Here is a 16,253-nt window from a genome sequence, read left to right on the forward strand (position 1 = left end):
TCTTGTTACTAATGGAAAAGGGTGGCTTTCAGTGGTAAACAAATGCCGAGGCAAGATTACTGTCTTCCTAATAAAGAGTAGTATCTCTATGAATATGTCGTTTGTTAGCAAAAACTAGAAGCTTAAAAAGTGCTGTGATGGGTTCTTACAAGTACACTATTGCTTTATACAATTATACAAACTGACTCCATGCTTGCTATTTAATACAGTACTTAGGAAGGGAAGAAAACACTTCTTTAATGTATCCTAACCTAAAAATGCAATTGATATTATTATAATTCCTTTATTATGTGGTACTGTATCTGGTCTCTTTCAGCTCAGCGAGGACGTATTGCTGGTCTATATACTTGGCCAAATTCCAAGACTTTTGGTGCAGCTACTTGTTACAGTGCCATCACAAGTTTTAACAGGGAAAATCCAGATGAAAAATCAAATCTCTTCTCTGTCATAACCAAGAATCATCTTTGCGTTGACAGACCTTTTGAGGAGGTGAGTTTTTGCATTATACAGTATAAAACGGATTTTGAGCGAAGCGAAAAATCTATTTTTGGGTGAGATAGCCATGGCGTCCTGATGGAAGGATCCTTTTTGGTAGCTTCCTTGGGTAATCACTACTAGGATTTTCCCAGAGAATTAAACCACAGGTTATCACAGAATTCTAACTTCTGGAGCGAGTATCCTAAAGGTTTCCCCTTAAGACATCGTGTAACAACAGGGGACACGCATGTATAGACGTGCCACATAGCTACCTGCACCCCATATAGAGTTAACGCTTCAATATGGCGGACAGGGAGTGGCTGGGAGCTGAGCCGCAGCCGATCTAGATGTGGCGATATCGGTACTCGCGATGTAAACAGACGGACGCCATTGCTTTTGATGACGTCACGTCCGTCCTCATTCCGAAAGTCTGGAGCTCGCTCATCACCATGATACAGCGGCGCAGGGCGGGACCTGATAACAGACAGGGTGGGTCCATCAGGACGCCATGGCTATCTCACCCAAAAATAGATTTTTCGCTTCGCTCAAAATCCGTTTTTTGGGCTCAAGCCATGGCGTCCTGATGGAAGAGTACCAGAGAATTAGTGTATCGTGGTAGACTTTTTCCATTTATAAGTGAGTGCTAAAACATTGAGCCGAAAGCATAGTGGTCTATACTAGAGCTACCGTGAGGCAGTTGCCTTCCTGCCCCCCTGGCATGGAAGTCCCCACGGGCTATGCTAAGATCAAAGTGGTCATGGGAAGGCTATTCATATAGGCTGAAGGAACAATGAGATCCATAAGATAAGTCAGAGCGTTTTGGTATTCGCGTCGAAACAAACTTGAAGAAGTGGTGGTTGAACACTTCGTGTATGGAGTTGACTCATCTTCATAATTGAGTAAGTATTCGCTAAGGAGACTTACTTGCTCTATATAAATAAATGCCCGGAGTAAATCCTGGCATTTTCCTTAACCAGGAATAAAGGGTAATAAAACTATGACAAATAGTATATTTCATAGTAAGAAAGGAGCAAGGGAGACGCACAAGTAATAAAATAGACATTTTATTATATAATTGCAGGTAAATCAATACATGTCATGCAATAAATAGTAGAAAACATTTACATTGATGAAAATGTACATAGTCATAAAGGCGTGCTCTTGAGTCTGAAAGGGAAGAATCAAGTATTAGTAGGCACTCGTTCTACGGAACGTTAGTCTTTATGTAACACACGTCATGCACGTGGCATGTAGCACTCATGTGGTAATCTACTATGACATTTCACCTGAGGTAAGAACAGTTAAAGAAAACACAAGGTGGTTTCTGCTTCACTACGTATCACTTGAGGGTCAACATAGGCACCCGACGAGTTAGAGTCCCTAATAACTCAGTGTTCTAAGCAGAGTTCAGAGCAGGTTTCATAACACTACCTGCGGCTACCACAAAATGTTTCACTTCGTGCACTTGTTTCGCATAATGTTTAAAGAAAACACGCGAGGATTTCCAGCCTGTATAGTTCTTGAGGCTTTCGAAATCCATACTCTGAAAGAAATTCAGAGACGAAGCGACTTTCCTAGGATCATGACCAGCGGGTGTACTGTCTGGATCCGCTCTGTGAATGAAGTAGGTGATTTTTGCTCTCAATTGTTTTAGTGACAGGTTGCTGCCCGATGTTTCTCCTTTGAAGAGTTGGCCTCCACCAAAGTTTGAAGTTCTATGAAGATAGACCTTAAGGCTCTCTACTGGACATAGAGAGGCATCTTCCTTCAAGGGGCATATCCTCCACGGGCCCCATCGTTTGGTAGGTAATTCGTTCTTTGCGAGAAACGTCGGATCAGGGAAGAGGGAGAGGTCTCCTGAATCATTGAAAACGATATGTCCCTCTTCTCTAGATAGTGCCACTATTTCGCTGACTCGGGCTCCCGAAGCTAGAGCGAAGAGAAATAAAACTTTCTGAGTCAGGTCCTTAAGAGGGCATGAATCATTGTCCAAGTTGGAGGCGAAGTGGAGAACTTTGTCTAGAGACCAAGTGATTGGTCTCGGAGGGGGTGCCGGTCGTAAACGGGCACAGGCCTTCGGTAGTTTGTTGAAGATGTCACTAGACAGATCTATTTGGAAGGCGTATGACAAAGGTCTGGTCAAGGCCGATTTGCAAGTAGAAATCGTGTTGGCTGCCAAGCCTTGTCCATGAAGGTGAATGAAGAAGGACATGCAAAAATCTATGGTGATTTTCGAGGGGTTCTTTGCCTTGACGAAGGGGACCCATTTCCTCCAAGACGATTCGTATTGCCTTCTCGTGGATTCGGTCTTGTATTCCTCGAGGAAGTCTAGACTCTTCTTCGAAATCCCAAACCTTTTCTTAGCGGCTAGGGTGAGAAAATCATGAGATGAAGGTCCTTGATTTTCGATGATGAAGCGAAGACAGTCGACTTCTGTATTTGCTGGGAGAGAACTGGGGGTCCGGGAGGGGGATCAGCGTTGGCTGCATCTCCAGGATCAAGGGGTACCAGTTGCTGCGGGGCCACTTGGGAGCCACTAGAGCTGCTGTCCCTTTGAAGGTTCTCAATTTGGAGAGGACTTTCAGCAGAAGATTGGTGGGAGGGAACAGGTAAATCTTGGCCCATCTGTTCCAATCCAAGGTCATGGCGTCCACCGCTTCCGCTTTGGGGTCCTCGTACGGGGCTACATATCGAGGAAGTTGATGGTTGTCGCTCGTTGCGAAGAGGTCGATCTGGAGTTCTGGGACTCTGTGAGAGATGAAGGAGAATGATCTTGCGTCTAGAGACCATTCCGACTCTATCGGGTTTGTCCGAGATAGAGCATCCGCTGTCACGTTGCGGAATCCTTGTAGGTGAACTGCAGACAGGTGCCATTTCTTCCTTTCTGCCAGACGGAAGATTGTCAGGAGCACCTGATTTATCTTGGGCGATCTTGAGCCCTGGCGATTGAGACAACGCACTACCACAGAGCTGTCCAGGGTCAGGCGAATGTGTACCGACGGGGGCAGGGAGAGTTTCTTCAGCGTCAGAAGAACCGCCATGGCCTCCAAGATGTTGATGTGAAACGTCTTGAATAGGGGAGACCAAGTGCCTTGAGCCTGTTGTTGGTGGGAGTGACCTCCCCAACCCTCCAATGAAGCGTCCGTATGGATGTTGAGAGATGGAGGTGGGTGTTGGAGAGGAAGGGACCTTTTTAGGGCCCTCGCTTCTGACCACGGCTTTAGAAGAAGTCGAAGTCTGCTTGGGAGCCGTCTCTTGAGGTCTCTTCGAGCGACGGATGCGGAACGTCTCCAGACTCCCGCTGCATCCTTTAGCTGTGCACGAAGCACTGGGTTTGTGATCGAGGCGAACTGTAGAGAGCCTAGAACTTGTTCCTGCTGGCGTCTCGAGATCCGTTTGGATTTTAAGTCGCTTGACGGACCCTGCTATTTCCTTCCTTTTCTTTGCTGGAATGGAAAGGCAGTGTGACTGAAGATTCCAGTGGATGCCTAACCATTGGAACTTCTGAGCTGGAGATAGGCGAGACTTTTTCGCGTTTATCTGGAATCCCAGGTGTTCGAGAAACTGGGTAACTTTTCTGCAGGATTCTATACAATCCTCGGGCGAGGGCACCCACACTAGCCAGTCGTCGAGGTAGGCCATCACCTGGACGTTTCGGATGCGGAGCTGTTGTACTACTGCGTCCGCTAGCTTTGTGAATATCCGAGGGGCCACGTTGAGTCCGAAGGGCATGGCCCGGAAGGCATAGCTTTTCCGTTGGAGTCGGAATCCTAGGTAGGAGGAAGCGTGATGGTTCATTGGTATGTGCCAGTATGCGTCCGCCAGGTCTATCGAGACCGTGAAAGACCCTCGAGGCAGGAGGGTTCTGATCTGTTGGAGAGTCAGCATCTTGAACTTGTCGTTCGATATGAATACGTTGAGGGGGGATAAGTCCAGAATGACTCTGAGTCTGTCTGAGTCTTTCTTGGGAACACAAAACAGTCTCCCTTGGAACCTTGTGGACTTCACCCTTCTTATCACCTTCTTGTTCAAGAGGTCTAGCACATATTCTTCCAAGAGGGGGGTTGAAGGTTGGAAGAATTGCTGGAAGGTTGGGGGTGGTTGCGCCCAGCTCCAGCCCAGACCTTTCTTGATGATGCTGTGTGCCCAGGAGTCGAAGGTCCAGCGATCCTGGAAGTGGCGGAGTCTTCCTCCCACCGGAAGCACTTCATTGCTTCTGTGGTCCCGAGGACTTGCTGCCTCGGCCGCTAGCTCCCTGTCCTCCTCTGCCTCTGGAGGGCCGGCGAGAGGAATCTCTGCCGGAACCCCTGCCTGAGCTTCTACCCTTGGGACGAAAGGTAGTGGAGTGCTGCTCGAAGGTGGGGTTGAAGGCCGGTGATGAGGGCAAAACCGGCTGTGGGACCAACTGAAAGGTCTGTGGCGGCTGAGCGACCACTTGGGGAGTAGCGGGTGCCGGAAACTGGCGTCTGTGCTGACGTTGCTGGGGTCTATGCTTCGACTGCTTCCTCTTAGGCTGAGGACCGTCATCCTGAGAGGGCTTTCTCTTCCTAGACATGCCCCATTTGTTGAGAAGGTTCCTGTTCTCAGATGCGGCCTTGTCTGTGATCTCTTTCACTAGATCAGACGGGAAGAGGTACTTGCCCCAGATGTTGGAGGCAATCAGTTTCCGGGGTTCGTGTCTGACAGTGGCACTGGAGAACACGAATTCTCTGCAGGCTCTACGAGCTCGCATGAAATGGTACAGATCCTTGACTAAGGTTGCCATGTGAGATTTGGCAAGGACCATGTAATGGTCAGGGACTCTGGTGTCACCAGCCATTACGTCCATCTGGACCTGGAGAGTGAGAGATGCTGCCAGCCTCTCCTTCGTTTCCTGTTCCCTACGAAGGAGGTGTTCGTTTAGCTTGGGGAGGAGCTACTAGCAAAGGAATGAGGACGGACGTGACGTCATCAAAAGCAATGGCGTCCGTCTGTTTACATCGCGAGTACCGATATCGCCACATCTAGATCGGCTGCGGCTCAGCTCCCAGCCACTCCCTGTCCGCCATATTGAAGCGTTAACTCTATATGGGGTGCAGATAGCTATGTGGCACGTCTATACATGCGTGTCCCCTGTTGTTACACGATGTCTTAAGGGGAAACCTTTAGGATACTCGCTCCAGAAGTTAGAATTCTGTGATAACCTGTGGTTTAATTCTCTGGGAAAATCCTAGTAGTGATTACCCAAGGAAGCTACCAAAAAGGATCCTTCCATCAGGACGCCATGGCTTGAGCCCAAAAATAATTTACAGTTCCTTGTCAACATGACATACATATATGGCTTTTATACAGTACATACAATACAGTAAATTCATACTACTGTATTCTGTGTTTGGTAGTGAAGGATCAGGTAGTTGAAAAGCAATATTAGATGTGTTACTCAAAAATTTGAGTACAACACTGCTTTTTATATAGTACTAAGGCTCAAATACTTTTCACAAAACTTCATTTAGTAATTCATTGAATTTTTTTATATTACAAAAAATTAAACAGAAACGCTAACAATTTCTATGTAAGAAGTTATTTTACTTACATATGTGAAATATGATTGCTAAAATTGAATGTAAAAAGGTGGAAGTATTGAAATAAATTGATTGTAAAGCTATGGTCACACTTGTGTGGTAGGCCTTGGCGATCAGAGGAGATGTGGAAAAATCCCGAAAATTTGAATCCCGCAGGCTCTTTCAGGTGTTATTCCAGCACATATTTTTTTTAAAATACAAGACACAGCGGCATACACAACTCATAATGCGGAGTAGGTGACCTGGGGAGATGCACACCGCAGGCGCAGAGCTGTATATTGGATCCCATCGCAGTGGGCAAGTTGTGACATCTCAATTGGTCGGGCACTTTGCGGTAGTGATCTTTGTGTATGTGATATACATGTGACATGGATCGCAGCATGCGTGATCCATGGGTGTCCACATAAGAAAAAGCACCGCCAAGTACTTATCCTTAGAAACTTACTTTGAATTAAAGAAGGAAAATGAAGTTTATATTTATCATTCTTATTTCTTTGTTTTCTTTTTTCTGGTTTTTCTTATAAATTTTTTTAATCCCCTCTTTTACTGATTTTTGCAAAACTTCAAAACCCAAAAGTTGTCCTTTTCATCGACTTAGTTTTTGTACTTGTACATTAATATTTTTATTTCTAATGAATACATGCTTGACATCTCTCTCTCTCTCTCTCTCTCTCTCTCTCTCTCTCTCTCTCTCTCTCTCTTATGAATAGGATTTTTAGGTGAAGCAAATAGAGTAGATGGCTATCTTAGTCAATGGGCAGTGATTATCTACACACACACACACACACACACACACACTCTTTGAGGTAGATTTGAGTATATAATTCTCAAATGTGTTCAAGGGAGTTATTATAATATGATATACAGTCATGCCTCTCGACATGAAAGAATCTGCTTATGAAATTTTCACTCTGCGAAACGAGATGCAAAGAATTTTACGACTCTCATCACGAAAAATTTTTTGGACAACAAAAGGAGATATGGTACGAGAGCCTGACCGCGTCCGAGACTGATTTTAAAATTCGCACGCTGCCAGCCCGTAAACTAGCCACCATCCTTCCGCGCTCCCATTAGTTATCCCCCTACTCTGATGCTAGTTACCACCATAAGATCCTGCTTTTCTATTGGTCAGCATCTACTGTACTGTATCCCATCAGGCATCTATGCATTGGCGTTCCTCTTCCATTTCATTTCGGCAGCAGTATCGTACGCATTGACTTAGTGTTTGTGATTTTGCTTTTGCTTTTGTAACTACTGTATTGTACTGTATCATGTGTGATATTACATTACGTTATTAGCCATGGGTCCCAAGAAAGTTGCTGATGTCCAGGGAAAGAAGAGGATGATGCTTTTTATGGAGACGAAGTTGGAAATAATAAAAAAAATACGAGGCTGGCATGCGGTTTAAGTGTGATCGCGAAGGAATATGGCCGAAATCTGTCTTCGATAGGAACGATCCTGAAGCAGAAGGAAGCCATCAAAGCAGCATGACCTAAGGGCATAACTGTTTTCTCCAGCAAGAGGAGCCACGTCCACGATGAGATGGAGAGACTGCTGCTTGTCTGGTTAAAGAACAAGGAAATGGCTGGAGATACTATCACCGAAGTGATAATCTGCCAGAAGGCCAGCGTCATTTTTGGTGATATCGTGTGTGCGCAGGCCGAAGCAGACGCAGGAGAAGGAACATCGAAGCGGGCACCTCCAGAGTTTAAGGCTTCTCGTGAGTGGTTTGAAAAATTAAAGAGACACTCTGCCGTTCATTCGGTGGTGCGTCATGGGGAGGCTGCAAACTTGGTCACGAAAGCAGCTGAAACCTTTGTTAAAATGTTTGATGAGTTGACTCCGGGAAGGCTACAGTCCCGAGCAAGTCTTCAACTGTGACGAAACTGGTCTTTTTTGGGAAAAAAATGCCTAGTCGAACGTACATCACGCCAGAAGAAAAGAGGCTACCTGGGCATAAGCCCTTGAAGGACAGGCTTACCCTTGCACACTGTGCAAATGGCAGTGGGGATTGTAAGGTGAAACCCCTGATGATGTATCATTCCGATACTCCTCGAGCCTTCAAGGCCAACAAAGTGACTAGGGATAATCTAAATGTGTTGTGGAGGGCTGGCTAATGGAAAAGCCGGGGTAACAAGACACTTTTTCACCGAGTGGGTATATGTTTGTTTCGGCCCGACTGTGAAAAAGTATTTGAAGAGAACCGCCTCCCTCTGAAATGCCTGCTGGTGTTGGACAATGCTCCTGCTTACCCTCCTGCCCTTGAGGAAGATATCCTAGCACAGTATTCCTTCATCAAAGTCCTTTTTCTTCCACCTAACACCACCCCTCTTCTCCAGCCCATGGACCAGCAAGTGATTTCAAACTATAAGAAGCTTTATACAAAATCTCTCTTCAAGAGATGTTTCAAAATCACTGAGAGCACAAACCTCACCCTTCGTAAATTTTGGAAAGAGCATTTCGGTATAGTGTTATGCCTCAAAATTATCACTCAAGCTTGGCAGGAGGTTTTGAGGGCCACCTTGAACTCTGCGTGGAAGAAGCTGTGGCCTGATGCCGTCTCCGCACAAGATTTCGATTTTGAGGGCTTCCACAAAGGCCAAGCTGAAGACGAAGCCGAAACCATTGATGATCCTGAACCTGTGGCTCAATCTGAGGTTGCTGAGATCGTTACACTCGCGTTGAACATGGGTCTGGAAGTTGACGAGGCCGACATCAAGGTTATTGAGGAGCACCAAGAGGAACTTACGACGAATGACCTGAAGGAGTTGCAGGCCATGCAAGTGAACGTCGTTCAGGAAGATCATCCACTGACAATGGCAGAAATCAAGGAGGGTGTAGATGGCTACTATAAAATGGTGGCTCTTGTAGAAGAGAGACACCCAGAAAAAATTATCACAGGTCTTGCACTTGAATATATTATTAATGACGTTTGCCCGAGTCATTTCGGGAAAATTTTAAGAAACAGGCTAAAACGAGTTTCTTTGGATGATTATCTTAAAAAGAGGCCTTCGGTAGAAGTAAACCAAGCGCAAGATAAAAAAGCGAAAGAAAAATGGCAGTAATGAAAAAATACGTAGTGTAATTAGGTTTAGAAAATACAAAACGTAAAGTAAAAAAAAAACTAGAAAAAGGCAAAAAAAAAAAAAGAAAAATTAAATTTTAAGTTTATCATAAAGTTAAGTGTTAATGTTTCCTGCCATTTGTTAATGTGTTTCCTAAAATTAAGTGTTAATGTTTTCTATCATTTACTAATCTGTTTTGTAAAGTTAAATGTTTATGTTTTCTGCCACTTGTTAACGTTTTCCGACATTTGTCATCCTCTACCGCCCCGCCACTTCGCTCTCGTACATCGCCTTACTCCAAAGGTATAGTTCCACAATTTTATTACTGTATTTTTACTGTTTGCTCTACATGAATTATACATTTCTTTTACAGGTAACTAATGGTTAAGTTATTATTGAATGATCCAAATACAGTACTGGTCATACATTTAGTACTGTATAGTGGTGTATCTTTTTTATAATGATTTAAAGTGGTGTTTTTGTAGGGTTATGGAACGAATTAGTCTATTTACATGTAAAAGGCGACTCACAAGACAAAAAACTCACGTTACGAAAGCCACTACGGAACCAATTAATTTCGTGTTGTGAGGCATAAACTGTATGTATACTAGATTTTAAGCGGAGATCTGAATGTAAAGGATGGTCAGAGTTATGAAAAATCTTATGCAATATGCATAATGAACTAATTGAACGACGGTGCCAAAGATTAATATCTAGATCAGGAATAAGAAATTTAATAGACCGTAAGTTTCTGTCCAACAAATTAAGATAAGAATCAGCAGCTGAATACCAGACAGGAGAACAATACTCAAAACAAGGTAGAATGAAAGAATTAAAACACTTCAGAATAGATTGATTACCGAAAATTTTGGAAGACTTTCTCAATAAGCCAATTTTTTGTGCAATTGAAGAAGACACAGACCTAACGCATTTCTCAAAAGTAAATTTGCTGTCGAGAATCACACCTAAAATTTTAAAAGTCATACAAATTTAAAGAAACATTATCCGGATGTTGAGGAGCCACCGTCCTTGACCTACTTACAATCATACTTTGAGTTTTGTTAGGATTCAACTTCATACCCCATAATTTGCACCATGCACTAATTTTAGCTAAATCTCTATTAATGGATTCACCAACCCTAGATCTATATTCAGGGTATGGAATTGATGCCAAGAAAGTAGCATCATCTGCATATGCAACAAGCTTGTTTTCTAGGCCAAACCACATGTCATGTGTATATAGTATGAAATGTAATGGGCCAAGAACACTACCCTGTGGAACACCGGATATCACATTCCCATACTTACTATGGTGCCCATCAACAACAACTCTTTGAGATCTACTACATAAAAAATCAATAATAATTCCAAGAAACGACCCACCCACTCCCAACTGTTGAGTTTGTGAAAACAAGGGCCTCATGATTAACACGGTGAAAGGCAGCACTAAAATCAAGGCCAATCATATGAACTTCCTGACAAAAATGAAGGGATTTCTGTACAGCATTGGAGATTGTAAGAAGGGCATCACATGCTCCAAGGCCTTTACAAAAACCAAATTGCAAACTAGGGAATAGATGATTACCTTCAGCAAACCTTTTAAGATTTTTTGCCAGAAGATATTCAAAAACTTTAGATAGTATGGGAGTTATGGAAATTGGGCGGTAATCAGTGGGACTTGAGCTACCACAAACACATTTACATAGAGGAGTAACATTACCAATTCTCCAACAAGTGCTAAAAGCTCCTCTTCTTGCTAACTTGCGCAAAATAACAGATAACTTTGGAGCTAAGAAATCTGCTGTCTTTATTAAAAACAAAGGAAAAATATTCATTTAAATTAAATGAATAAATGCTGTATTTTGATAATGGAAAATTAACACTTATGTTTCTTTGTCTGCTTTTAATAGAGGTCCAGAGACAGATAACCCCCATGACCCACTCTCCTATCAGTTGCATCTTCATAGGTACCACCAATCCTTGAAGTCACTTGCACTTTATGGATACAGACTATCCAACTTCTCTGAGTGAGAGGCTTATCAAATTTTTCATTACTTGCAACAGTCCTCTCCAACTATCTACCAGGGAAAGTGGACCATCTTTTGTGATTGGTGACATTGAAGTGTCTCTGGTTGGAACACCATGTTTACCTCCACTGAAAGAAGCTCCTCTGTCTCAGATCTGAAAGGATATTTTTCAGCCTTGAGTCAGGTCTTTGGACAAGGATATAAACATCTTGTGGTTGTCCATACTTGTAGCAACTTTAAGTAGTCTTTCCCTTCCTGATTATCTCAGGCTCCCAGGTATACAGTATCACCCTTTTCCTCATGTCTATTACACTTGTACTGCATGAGCTTCTGTGATGGTTATCTGCCAGGGAACTGACTCATAAGACGGCTTTTTGCTATCCTTACTGTCGGTGAAGAAAGTTGCACAGACTACCTCATCAAGTCGGATACTCGGATGGTTTGTGTTAGGTTTCTTCTAATTTTGTGACTTATTGATTCAGGATCCTGAATATCCTTGCTTCTTAAAAATGCAAAAATTTCATGGTTTTAGTTCTCTGTTACCTTCAATACAATACACCAATGACATGTATGGTAGAAAGCTGCTTTCCTGAAGTAGTGGAGTCAAATGTGCCCTCGCCAAACTGAGTTTATTTTCTATGTAGTAATTCCAAGTTATTTTTTGTCGATAAAATTGTTACAGCGGTGGTTTCATAAAGACTTGAAATTCTCCCCACGTGTTGCCATGTCTAAGTTTTCCATTTTGCCAATCTTTCTTGCTCACCTTACCATTCTCACAAGTGTTTCTCTTAGGCTGAGAACAGTAATACAGAGTGGCAGTTCTTCCATGACATTATTAATTACACGGCTTGTCACCTTTTCTGTTTGTTCTGCTTTAATTTTCATTTTATCTAAATGCTCCCGTGTTATCATGTCCAAGTCTTCACTTCTGCCAATCTTTCTTGCTCACCTTACATTCAGAACCAGCAATGCTGAGTAGCAGTTCTTCCATGACATTATTGATTACATGGCTTGTTACCTTGTCTATTTGTTCTGCTCTTGTCTTCATTTTATCCAAAGTTTTTAAAATGCTATTATGAGAACCATTAGGAGGATGTAAATGATCTGAAGCATTTCTATGTCGGGTATCACTAATTAATAGTTCTAATGCTGTCTTCGATTATCTTCTTACCATTATGGCTAAGATACAAGAAGATGATAAAAAGGCCTCTTTTGTCTTTGTTGGTGATTTCAATGCTCACCATAAGGAGTACTGTAGTTAAGTGCTGTTTCTCCTACCGATTGCCATGGCCTAAGAGCTTTAGACTTTGCCCTTGAATCAGGGTGTGAGCAAATTATAAGTGAAGCTACTCACACGTCTGGAAACTGCTTGGACCTCATGTACACTGACTCCCCTGGTGTTATAACTAGTAAGGTTGGTTCTCCAGTCGGGACATCTGATCATGCCTTGATTTCTTTAGTAGTGAAGACTGAGCAGCCTGTCCATGATATATCATACTCTTGAAAGATATATATGAAATCTCAAGCAGACTGGACTGGAATGGGATTTTGCATGATTTTTGGGGCTTGAATTGGTCACAATTGTATAGTTGTGTTGATCCTGTTGTCCCTTTGAATAAGAATCTAATCAACATACTTGATAGGCATATCCCCTCTCGTGTGCTAAGGTACCAAGTGAAGGACAAACCATGGTTCAATGATGATTGTAGACATGCTTATTTGGAGAAGCAGGAGGCCTATTATCTTTGGAAAGGTAACAGATCAGATTTGACCTGGAATAACTATACTCAGCTTAGAGCTTTTGCTCAGAGTTTATGCTTCAATTGTAAAGAAATACAATCTAACCATAAAAGGAACCCTTTCGGGTACAACTCAGGAACATAAGTGGGGGGACTACCCTTAAATCTGCACTTTTTGGTGTAGATGCAACAGTTCCTCCTTTACTTAAACCAGATAGCTCAGTCACTCACTGTCCAAAGGAAAAGGCAATCCTTTTGGCAGCCGATGTGTTTGACAGTAAGCAGAGTAATGATAAACTCGAACTTCCTCCTCCCTGTTTTCCTGAGGATAACTAACTAGTGTAGCTTTTTGATCTTGTGAAATTACAGCTGTTGATGGACCTTGATGCTTATGGAGGTGTAGGCCCAAATGGTATTTTTCCTTTGTTTTTTTATTAAGACTGGAGATTTCGTAGCTCCAAAGTTATCTGTTATTTTGCACAAGTTAGCAAGAAGATGAGCATCTAGCACTAGATGGAGAATTGGTAATGTTACTCCACAATGTAAATGTGTTTGTGGTAGCTCAAGTCCAACTGATTACTGCCCAATTTCCATACCTCCCATATTATCTAAAGTGCTTAAATGTCTTTTGGAAAAACGTCTTAATAGGTTTGCTGATGGTAATAATCTGTTCCCTAGTTTGCAATTTGGTTTTCATAAAGGCCTTGGAGCATGTAATGCCCCTCTTACAATCTCCAATGCTGTACAGAAATCCCTTGATTATGGTAAAGAAGTTCGTATGATTGGCCTTGATTTTAGTGCTTTCGCCGTATTAATCATGAGGCCCCTGTTTTCAGACTCCAAAAGATGGCAGTGGGTGGGTCATTTCAGAGCATTATTATTGAATTTTTAAATATTAATCTCAAAGAGTTGTTGTCAATGGTCACCATAGTGAGTATAGGAATGTGATATCTGGTGTTCCATAGGGTAGTGTTCTTGGCCCATTACTTTTCATCTTATATACACATAACATATGGTTTGGCCTAGAAAACAAGCTTGTAGATCTGTGGTTGCTGAACCCCTTAACAGAGATTCTAGCTAAAATTAATGTATGGTGCAAATTATGGGGTATGAAGCTGAATCCTAATAAAACTCATAAGTATGACTGTAAGTATGTCAAGGAAAGTGGCTCTTTAAAATCCAGATCTCAGCATTGATAATGTTCTCTAACTTTGTATAACTTAAAATTTTAGGTGTGATTCTCGACAGCAAATTTACTTTTGAGAAACACATTAGGTTTGTGTCTTCTTCAATTGCACAAACAATTGGTTTATTGAAAAAGTCTTTTAAGATTTTCCGTGATCAATCTACAGTATTTTGAAGTGTTTGAATTCTTTCATTTTACCTTGTTTTGAGTATTGTTCTCCTGTCTGGTGTTCAGCTGCTGATTCTCATCTTAATTTGTTGGACAGGAACTTACGGTCTATTAAAATTTCAATAACTTGAAAAAGTTAAAATTACATCCAGGAAGGGTGTAAATATCACAAATTTCAAGTAATTTGTATTTTTCCTAACAGTACTTACCTCGAACTACTTTCTTAGGAGTATCTGGGATCTCCTCCCAACCGACCAGAATTTTGTGTAGTTTTCCCTATCTCCGTTTTCTATAGTGAGTACCTCTGGGCGGATGAATACGCGCTATGAGGCGACCCCGGGTCAGAGAGCGGGATTCGGCTAGGTCTCGGTCATCAGTAAGTTTATGATAGATAAGGTATCAAAAGTCCTGTAAGGTTCTCGGGGCAGGATGGTTGGGCCATAACCCGAAAGTAGTTCGAGGTAAGTACTGTTAGGAAAAATACAAATTACTTAGAATTTGTGATTTGTTCCAACACGGAGTACTTACCTCGAACTACTTTCTTAGGAGACTTATACTTTAGGAGGTGGGAGTGGCCTTCCGGACCGAGAGACCGTCTGGAGAAGGTAACAACGAACCTAGATAGGAGGCTAGGTTCTACTGACCCCAAAATGGAATAGAGAACTAGGGAAAACTACGCAAAAAACTATCTTAGTGTCTAAGTAACTCACCTCTGTAAGAGTCTTCGGAGACGTATGCATCCAAGTGAACTTGTTCCCCATGATATGAGAAGGGATCAAGGGTAATGGAGGGGAAGGGTGATAAGGGGAAAGGTAAGGAAGGAACCTGTGTCTCTTGGACTTACCGCCCACGGCTTCCCCGGAGCTACAACCTTAAATCTTCTGGAGCGCAGAAATGATGGGCCCAAGAGAGAAACTGTCCAAAGATTTCCTAGAACAGTCCTTTAGGTAGTGAGCTGTAAAGGTTGACTGTCTGGACCAAGTGCCTGCCTTCAGGATCTGGCCCACCGTCATGTTCCTCTCGAAGGCCAACGAAGTACTCAGGCCTCTAATATCATGGGGTCTAGGCTTTCCCGGAAGGGAGACTCCTGAGCTGTCGTAAGCTCTCATAATTACCTGCCGTAACCAGAAAGAGACCGTATTCTTGGAGACTGGCTTCTTCACTAGCCCCCGAAGAGACGAACAGACTCTTGATCCCAGGTCAAAGCCTGGACGTTCTCTCCGGGTACGTCCGTACCGCTCTGACTGGGCACAGTAATAAGTCCTTTGGGTTGTCCGAACGCGGGATCGCTGGCACTGAGAACCCCTCGAACCTAGGGTCCCAGTAAGCTGGGTTTTGAGTCTTGGCTACAAAATTAGGTAAGAATCGGAAAGTTGCCTCCCTCCAACCTTTCGAGTGCAAGACCTCATATGACAACCCATGGAGCTTACTTACTCTCTTCGCCGACGCAAGGGCTAACAGGAAGACTGTATTGAGGGTGAGCTCCTTGTCCAGAATAATTTTGAGGGGTTCAAAGGGCAGCTCCGACAGGACTTTCAGAACTCTAGCCACATCCCACTGGGGCACCCTAGAGGCCTGGGGGGAACACGACTGTTCGAAACTCCTGATGAGCATCGAGATTCACCTGGAAGCTTCTAGATCAATGCCTTTCAGGAGGAAGACTTGGCCCAACGCTGCTCGGACTCCCTTGATGGCTGGAATAGATGTACCCACGTCGTCTCTCATATAGACCAGGAAGTCGGCTATCTCATGAATGGAGGCCTCCAACGGCCTGATGTTCTGCGAGGTGCACCATTTAGTAAAGGTGGCCCACTTTGCTTGGTATACCGCGACCGAGGACCGTCTTAGGTACCCCGACATCCTTGCTGCGGTCTTTGACGAGTATCCTTCCCTCTTCAGGAGACGCTCGATAACCTCCACGCATGTAGGCGGAAGGACCGAGCGTTTTCGTGAAACCTTTGGAAGTGTGGTTGACGGAGGTGGTCTGGCCTGTCTGGAAGGGGCCAAGGTGGGAGGCGCGCCAGTTCCTT

At 43.3% G+C, this 16,253-nt stretch overlaps 1 protein-coding gene across 3 annotated transcripts in view; it reads left to right on the top strand.

The window, feature by feature from the left end:
• LOC137621656 (uncharacterized) overlaps positions 1-16,253 on the top strand; it is a 217,435-nt gene that overhangs the window by 184,950 nt on the left and 16,232 nt on the right. For all 3 annotated transcript variants that reach the window (XM_068352143.1, XM_068352142.1, XM_068352144.1), the window contains one exon: positions 317-489. In XM_068352143.1, the coding sequence (XP_068208244.1) occupies positions 317-489 (173 nt within the window). The remainder of the gene's footprint in view (positions 1-316; positions 490-16,253) is intronic.

Source organism: Palaemon carinicauda, chromosome 28 (genome assembly GCF_036898095.1).
Source record: "Palaemon carinicauda isolate YSFRI2023 chromosome 28, ASM3689809v2, whole genome shotgun sequence".
Lineage (NCBI taxonomy): Eukaryota > Metazoa > Arthropoda > Malacostraca > Decapoda > Palaemonidae > Palaemon > Palaemon carinicauda.